Here is an 8,539-nt window from a genome sequence, read left to right on the forward strand (position 1 = left end):
CCTTTCCAGCCAGGCAGCGGCAAGTACAACCTTGGACGTGCCAGCCAGACACGAGACCTAAAGGCAATCGACCAGGGAACCTCAATGGCATCGCAACGAGGAAAGGAGAACCGACAACCTGCGGTGTCCTACATCTGGGAGAATGGGTTGCTCCTGGCCCAGATCACCGATGACAACATCACAACCTGGACGCCGGGTGATAGCCTGAGGAAACGCAGGAAACTGCGCCCAGGCACCCCTCCACCAACATGGGACCAGCCACTCCAAGGACCAGCATCCAACCGATCAACCAGCAACGGTGGCCATCAATCAAAAACTCCCTAAGCTAAGTCCCCACATATACACAATTACATACACGCACACCACACATCGCAATAGTTCAGTTCAAAAGTAATAGAATCATTTGGCAATTTTGGTGTACTCATCCGACTCCGAATGGTGAAAGCATCGTAACAAACGATGTTTCATCTTAGAGGGGAGATGTTACGTATCCGTCTTGGAAATTTCCTTATATGGTGTTACAAACCCTTCTCAAGAAATTTCCTTATATGGAATCGGATGTGTGCACCCGACACCAACCGTCTTCTAGAAAATTCGAGACCAACGCAAAGCAAGGGCGCGGTCCTACGGGTCACGTAGAGTCAGTCCCCACCACCCTTTTTACTCTAGTTTTTGAGTATAAAAAGGGTGGCGACAAGGGCACCTCGGGTCTAGTTGAAGTCTAGAATCAGTTCGATACACGTCAGTACGTTCTTTTCGGATAATCTCTGCAACGAGGAAACTCTGCGAGATCGGGTATTCAAGTCCCTTTCAAGCACTCACAGTAACTATACAGTACGTTGTCGGCTGTTAAGCATTATTATAATCGTTGTAATCCGCCCCCGTTTGCTCGTGTTCGTGAAAACCGAGAAGGATTAGATTCTTGCTTCGCGGAATCGAAACTAAACTTTATTTATTCAACTCATTTCAAACGTGCAACCTAGAGTTCAATTCATTGAATACCGCGACAATTACACACAACAATTGTAAGGTCCGGAATAGAGAATAAACTCATACTAGTTTAATTTACATACTATTGTACAATTATATTTACTGTCCAGAAACCCACTAAGGTGTACCTTTACCGCTCGAGGTACATCAATCAAGTTACGAGACCTAATACTAACGCTTCCTGCGGCTCCCTACGTTAGCCATACGTAGGTTCGTCCGCATATCACTCTCCTGAGGCTCCCTACGTTAGCCATACGTAGGTTCGTCCTCCACTCTACACCTTTCCTGTGGCTCCCTACGTTAGCCATACGTAGGTTCGTCCACCATAGCCAACCTCCTGGAGCTCCCTACGTTAGCCATACGTAGGTTCGTCTCCACGTCTACTTCCTTAGGCTCCCAGTGTTAATAACAACACTGGTCAAGCCATTAACAATTACCATATACCTAAATTAAGCCCCGGCTACGCAGCCGCCCCCTCGGGCTCGTAACAGTGCTAATAGAAAAACCGAACATCAAAAGCTGGAGAGAAAAATATTTGAGAGCTGTTGCGCACTATAGATCGACAGGACGAAACATCGTTTATATTGATGAGACGTGGGTAGATGATACATTGTGTTTCTCCAAATGTTGGCAAAGTGACGACATGTTGGGAGTTTTAAAAAGTACAAGTTCTTCCCACCGGCTCATAATTGTCCATGCTGGTGGAAACAATGGATTTGTGCCAAATGCAGGCTTAATTTTTAAGTCCAGAAGCACCACTGGCGATTACCATGGCCAAATGAATACTGCCAATTTTGAAAAATGGACAACTGAAAAATTACTGCTCAACTTACCGGAGAAGAGTGTCATCATTATGGATAATGCTCCGTATCACTCCACCCAAATCAATAAGCCACCATCCAAATATGCAAGAAAATCGGAAATGATAAATTGGCTCATTAGAAATGATGTCATACATTCTGAGTCGATGACCAAGTACGAGTTATCGCAATTAATAGAACGTCACAGAAAACCTGAGAAAACATATAAAATAGACGAAATAATTAAATCTAATGGACATGATATTTTAAGATTGCCACCCTATATGTGTGAACTAAACCCCATAGAATTAATCTGGGCGCATATTAAAAGAAAAATACGGGAGAAAAATCCCTCAACATTAACATTCAGCGAATTGCACAGTTTAACAGAAGGAGCCATAGCTTCCATAACAACAGATGACTGGGAAAAGAATTGTAAACATATTGAAACAATTGAAAAGAATTATTGGACCAAAGACAATTTAACAGAAGAAACAATAGAAAATTTAGGATTACAAATATTAGACACCACTTCCGAAGATAACGACGAAGATGAAAGTGAAAGCAGTAGCTCAGATGTTTAGGTAAGACAATTACTTTTTTCAAATATGAACATTTTTTATACTTGTAAATTTTCTAAATACATATACAAAAAACAAAATTTATTTTAACTATGCGAACATTATTATTATTAGACAAAAATTATTATTAAATTATTATTAAATGATGCTACGGCAAGTGTAAAAACTTTTCTGCTTCTTTTTAATAATGTATATCCCGAATCTACCTCTACGCCAATGCATTCAACTCGCCGCTCACTATCGCTTCATCTCATTCTGTTTCATTGTCTGTCCTTGGTGACGTTCGTCACGCGATAGATTTGTAGATGTAAGGGCCTCAGCCAATAAACATAATACGTGTGACTGGAGGCAGGTCAACGAATTTGATTGGACGGCAACTTAGCTGCAACGCACAGTACCTGTGGTCCCTGTTGCGGGCGGCATACTTGAAGTGAGTATGACGATAATATCTGTATATGACAAGGTAACAACTTGTAACGACAAAGATAATATAAAAATATGATTTGTTTGATTTCAGGAACTATTATTACACAACTAATTTATTATTATTATTATTGTATTTTAATTATTATAATTTTTTTTTTCATATTATTATTTTATTTTAATTATTATAATTTTTTTTCATTATTATTATTATTACTTTTACTACTACTACTACTACTGGAGACCCGTATGGGTAGCGATTGTGAACGGACGTGTGTGCTGTGTTGAGTGGGTGAACAAGGAGAGAAAAAAGGTGAAAAAGTGAAAGAGCGAAAGACAAGGGCAGCAGAATCAGTGACCGGAAAAGGGAGAGAAAGAGGGGCGGCGTAGAATAAAGGGAAAACAGTGTAAGAAGAAGTGTAACAGAAAAGGGGTACGTTGGTGTGAGGTTAGGAGGAGACAGAGGCTGAGAAAGCGCGGCAACGGGAGAAAGAAGAGAACAGGAAGAGACATCTAAAGGACAGAGAATAAACCGGTGAGCAAAGGAATGCTCGGGGAAAAGGAAGAGGGCGTAAAGGGGGCAGACAGCGGGCAGCAAAGAAAGGAGGAAACGAAGGAGAAGAGGAAAACAGTAGAAGGAAGAGAAAAGGCCGGAAAAGCAGACAAAAGGGTAAGACGTGGGAGGCTGACCAACGTAGAGGTTCTAAAGAGGGAAAAGAGCCAAAGTGTGGGAAATATGTCCAGCAGAGGATATCTGGAAAAGGAAGAGGGAGTCAGAAACAGGAGACGAGGAGGGGAGAGGAAGGGGGGGGGGCGGAAGCCACCAAACGGAAGAATGGATATTTAGAGAAAGCAGCATAATAGAAAGGTCGCCGGATAAGAAAAAGGACAAAATGGAAGAAGAAGGAGGCTTCCTTGAACTAAAGTAGATGATAAAAAAGCTAGGAGAAGGCCAAAAAGGCTTGGGGGAAAGGATTGAAACTAGCACAAGGGCTCTGGGAAAAGAAATGAGGGAGGAGATAACCGGAATAAAAGGGGAAATAGGAAAGTTAAAAGACGAAATGAAGAGAACGGAGGATAAATGGATGGAACAAAAGAAAGACTTGGAAAAGAAAATGGAAACATTAAGAAAGAAAGTGGAGGAGCTAGAGGGGGGGGGGGGGGGGGAAGGCAAAAAGAAAACACCAGATGGAGAATGATAGAAGAGAAAATGCAAAGCCTGGAAAGGGGGGCAGCAGATAAATCAAAGGAGAAGAGCGAGAACGAGGAAGTAAAAGCGAAACTAAGAGAACTAGAGAGGAAATGGGAATGGAAAGAAAAAGAGGACAGAAAGAAAAACATTATAGTTAAAGGGATAAAAGTGAAGAGAGAAAAGATAAAGGAGAGAACAGAAGAGCTTCTGAAAGAGATCGGAGTTCAGGATGCGATAGAGGAGGTGAAACCGGTAGGGTACATAGAGGGGGGGAAGGAAGTAAACATGGTACAGCTGAGGCTGAAGACAATGGAGCACAAAAGAATTGTGATGGAGAAGAAGAAGGGCCTGAAGAGCAGGGACGAAAAAATAGAAGAGGACCTAACATGGAGGGAGAGGAGGACACAGTGGAGGCTAAGGAACATAGCAAGAGAGGACTTCTGGAAGACGATCACACAATGGGACGTAATAGTTCTAATGGAGACTTGGCTGGAGAAGAAAGGGTGGGAGAAGATAGAAGGAGGACTGCCAAAGGGGTACAGGTGGGAGGCCAGTTGGCTGAAAGGAAGAACAAAAAAGGAAGGGCAATGGGGGGAATGCTGATGGGGGTGAAGGAGGGCCTGATGGGAAAGGAAGGAAAGATAATAAAAGAAGAGGAAAAGGGGGGAAAACGGTGGAATTTACGAGAAGGGAAGAGAAATGGAGAGTAGTGGGGGTATATGTGAACGCAGACATAGAGGAGAAAATGAAAAAGCTCAGGACAAGAATGGAAGATATAAGAGACGAAAGAATAACGATCATAGGAGGAGATTTCAACGCGAGAACGGGAGAAGAAGGAGGGGGAGGAAAAGTGAGGGATGGGGAAGATGGGGAGGGAGAAAGAAAATCGAAGGATAAAAAACAAAATGCGGAGGGGAGAGTACTGCTGGAGGCTTTGAGGGAGACGGGGTGGGAGATACTGAACGGGAACATCAGCGGAAACGAAGAGGGAGAATTCACCTACACGGGGGCAAGAGGGAGTACAGTGATAGACTATGTGCTGGTAGAAGAGGGGGGTAAGGAGAAGATTAACAGAATGGAGATAGGGGATAGAATAGACTCGGACCACCACCCAATGATACTGAAAATAGAAGGGAGAGGAGTGGGGAAGGAAGAAGAAAGGGGAAGAAAAAAACAAGCGGCGAAAGGAAACTGTACAGAACAGGGAAGGGAAAGGTTCAAAAAAGGAATCAAATGGAGAGAAGCGAGGATAGGGCAACTAGAAGAGGATATGGAGAGGATGATGGAAGAGTTCAGGAAAGGACTAGAAAGAGGAAGAAAAGGAACTAAAATAAGCAAGAGGAAAGAGAGGACGAAGAGAGCATGAAGAAGAAGAAAGAAGTGAGAAAGGTACTAAGAGACTGTGCGACGACAGCCGCGGATCGGCGTCGCGCATCGCGGGCCCCCACCGCGGCGGCCGCCCCACTCCCGCGAGCGAGGCTATAAGTAGGATCGATCGACACGCGAATCGATGAGTTGCCTCGGGGCCTCGGCCCCGAGCAGATCTCCCAGGAGGTCGGACCGGAGCACCGGCAGACTCGGCGTTGCAGTTTGTCCCGACGACGAGTTCACCGGCAGTCGGATCGTGACGTACGTCACGAGCTGGCAGCTCCCAATCGGTCCAGCAGCCGTAGGCGCATAGCTTCGTCAGTCACGAGGTTTGACCCAGCATGACCAAACTAGTGCGCGCCCGTAACATCCGCTGGTTTGTCCGCGGGGTTCCAGGCGCTAGCTTACACGGCACCGCATCCGGCCTATGGCAACCGATTCCGTCCCGTCCCGAGGTTTGACCCAGGGCGAGCCAGGGTTGGTCGTCGCCTCGTTCACTGCTAGGCTTGACCACGGTGTACGAGAAGACAGCCGCATCAGGCAAGCGGGCAGCAACTCCACCGCAGCGCGAAACCCCGCAGCGCGAATTTCAAATAAAGACCGGCGGCCCGAACGGGCCATCCCCGCTCCTCGTCTCCAGCGACTCCGCGTCCGCCGAACACCGCGTCTCTCTCGCGTTCGCGTCCGCGCTCGCGCTCCGCGCCGCGCTCTCACTCCGCGCGTTAGCCTGTAAGACCGCGTAGCGACAGCTACGACCTGCGCTAGTTTTAAGACCGCGTAGCGACAGCTACGACCCGCGTTAGCTCGTAAGACCGCGCGACTTATGTGACGGGCCGGGTCCCGATCGTAGTAGATAAGACCATGTACATCTAGGTTTAAGTGCGACACGGCTCCATCGCCAGCTCACGATTAGATTATTTCTGTTGTAGCGAGAACGGCAGGATATACCGCCACCAACACCGGCACCTCCAGGGGCCGCAGCCGGCGGCCCAACCCCGACAGCCTAGACGCTTCTTTGCTTATTATTATCTTTTGAATAAATATTTCTATTTTTCCAACTAACACCGCCTCATCATTTCTCGAACCTGTTCCCCAGCGAACCCTGGCATGGGGAATCCGACCGCGGTGCGCAACGCCGTGCGCACTGACCAGACCGCCCCGTTACAACTGGAGGAAGGGAAGGGTAGGGGGGAGAGCTACAGGGAGGCCAAAAGGGAATATAACAGATTATGCGAAGCTAAGAAGGAAAAAGAAAACGAAAGATTCGAAAGAGAAGTAGAGGAGGCAAGAACAGAAAGCGACGTATGGAAAATAATTAACAAGGAGAAAAAGAGGAGAGGGAGGGTGAAAACGGGCATAAAAAAAGAGGAGTGGAGGAAGCATTTCGTGAATCTACTGGGGGGATCAGAGGAAAAAGTAGTGCTAGGAGGAGAAAGAGACAGAGATCGAGACGAGGAAGCGGATATAAGCAAAGAAGAAATAAGGAAGGCGGTGGCGAAACTGAAGGATGGGAAAGCGACAGGGGGAGACGAGATTCCCAACGAGGTGTGGAGATACGGAGGAAAAGAGGTCCTGGATTGGGCATGGGAAGTATGCAACAGAGTATGGAGGGGAGAGGGATGGCCGGAGGGGTGGAAGAAAGGGATAATAGCGCCCATAAAGAAGAAAGGGGATGGGACAAGGGCAACGGACTACATGGGGGTGACACTAATGCCCACGCTCTATAAGATATACGCGGCGATTTTAACAGAAAGGCTGAGAGAGGAAGCGGAGGAAAAGAGAATGCTACCGGCAAATCAGACAGGGTGCAGAAGAGGGATGGGAACAGTAGACAACATATATATGTTAAACTACCTAGTGAACAGGCAGATAAAGAGGGAAAGTGATAGCATTCTTCGTCGACCTAAAGGCAGCGTCCGATTCAGTGGACAGAGGAGTGTTGTTAGAGGCGCTAAAGCAGAGAGGCGTAAGAGAAGGTCTAAGGATAAGGATAAAAGAGATACTAAGGGAAACTAGAAGCAGGGTAAGAACAGGCGAAGAGACAACTGAACCATTCTGGACAGCGAGAAGGGTAAGGCAGGGGTGTCCACTAAGTCCGCTGCTGTACAACTTATTGACAGCAGATATGGAAGAGAAGATGAGCAAGGGGGAAGGAGGTGGGATAAAGATTGGAGGGAGAAAAATTTATACACTAGCTTATGCAGATGATGTGGTGGTGCTAGCGGAAGAGGAAGGGGATATAAGGGCGTTATTAGGAAGACTAGAAAGATACCTGGAGGAGAAAAAATTAGAACTGAACCAGGACAAATAAAAAATAATGAGGTTCAGGAAAGGAGCAGGGAGATAGAAAAAGATGAGCTGGTGGTGGAAAGGAAAGAAAATAGAGGAGGTGGACAAGTTTAAATACCTAGGATATGTTTTAAGAAGAAACGGAGGAAACGAGCTGCAAGTAAAGGACAGAATCAGCAAGGCCGGAGTAATGATGAGACAAATATGGGGGATAGGAAAAAGAAGATTTGGGAAAAACTGGAAGAGAAGAATTTAGATATGGGACAGGCGAGTATGGACGATCGTAGCATACGGAGCAGAGATATGGGGGTGGAGGGAATGGAAGGAGATAGAGGCACTACACGAGAGGTTCCTAAGATGGACACTAGGAGTGAACTGGCGCACACCAGGATACCTGCTCAGAGAGGAGCTGCAAAGGTGGAAAATGAGAACAAGAACGGGAAAGCTGGCGTGGGGATATGAAAGAAAACTATGGGAAGGAAGAGGGGGGGAGTTAGCCAAGAGCTGCTGGGAACAGATAATCAGTAGCGAAGTAAGGAGGAGAGAGAAAAGCAAATGGGAAGAGGAAAGAAGAAAGTTTTTCTCGGAAAGGGGGTGGGGAATAGAGAGATTAGAAGAAATAAAATAATTTTTAACAAACAAACAAATCCGACTTCGAAATGCACTAAAAAGTATAAACTAATTTCTATTTCATTTACATCTGTATTCCACAGCTATTCATACAATCTACTTAATTGTTAAATAGGATACTAAATATATTTCAAAGTTTTCGGAGGCGGCGCAAAATTAAAAACTTTTCCTCTACTAGGAAGATCCTAGTTCAGGTGTCGGCAAGCAGTGACAAATGACCCATTTGATAATTTCAAGTAAACAATATTCAACGGGAATCAATATAC

The 8,539-nt window shown here is 45.8% G+C and overlaps 1 protein-coding gene across 1 annotated transcript; it reads left to right on the forward strand.

Moving 5' to 3' along the window:
- The first annotated feature begins 1,633 nt into the window (after nt 1–1,633).
- LOC114882623 lies at nt 1,634–2,374 on the forward strand. The gene has a single exon (XM_029199485.2). It carries the CDS (start codon nt 1,634–1,636, stop codon nt 2,372–2,374), a length of 741 nt encoding a protein of 246 aa, XP_029055318.2.
- Nucleotides 2,375–8,539: the final 6,165 nt, after the last annotated feature.

This window comes from Osmia bicornis, chromosome 1, assembly GCF_907164935.1.
Source record: "Osmia bicornis bicornis chromosome 1, iOsmBic2.1, whole genome shotgun sequence".
NCBI classification, from domain to species: Eukaryota; Metazoa; Arthropoda; class Insecta; order Hymenoptera; family Megachilidae; genus Osmia; species Osmia bicornis.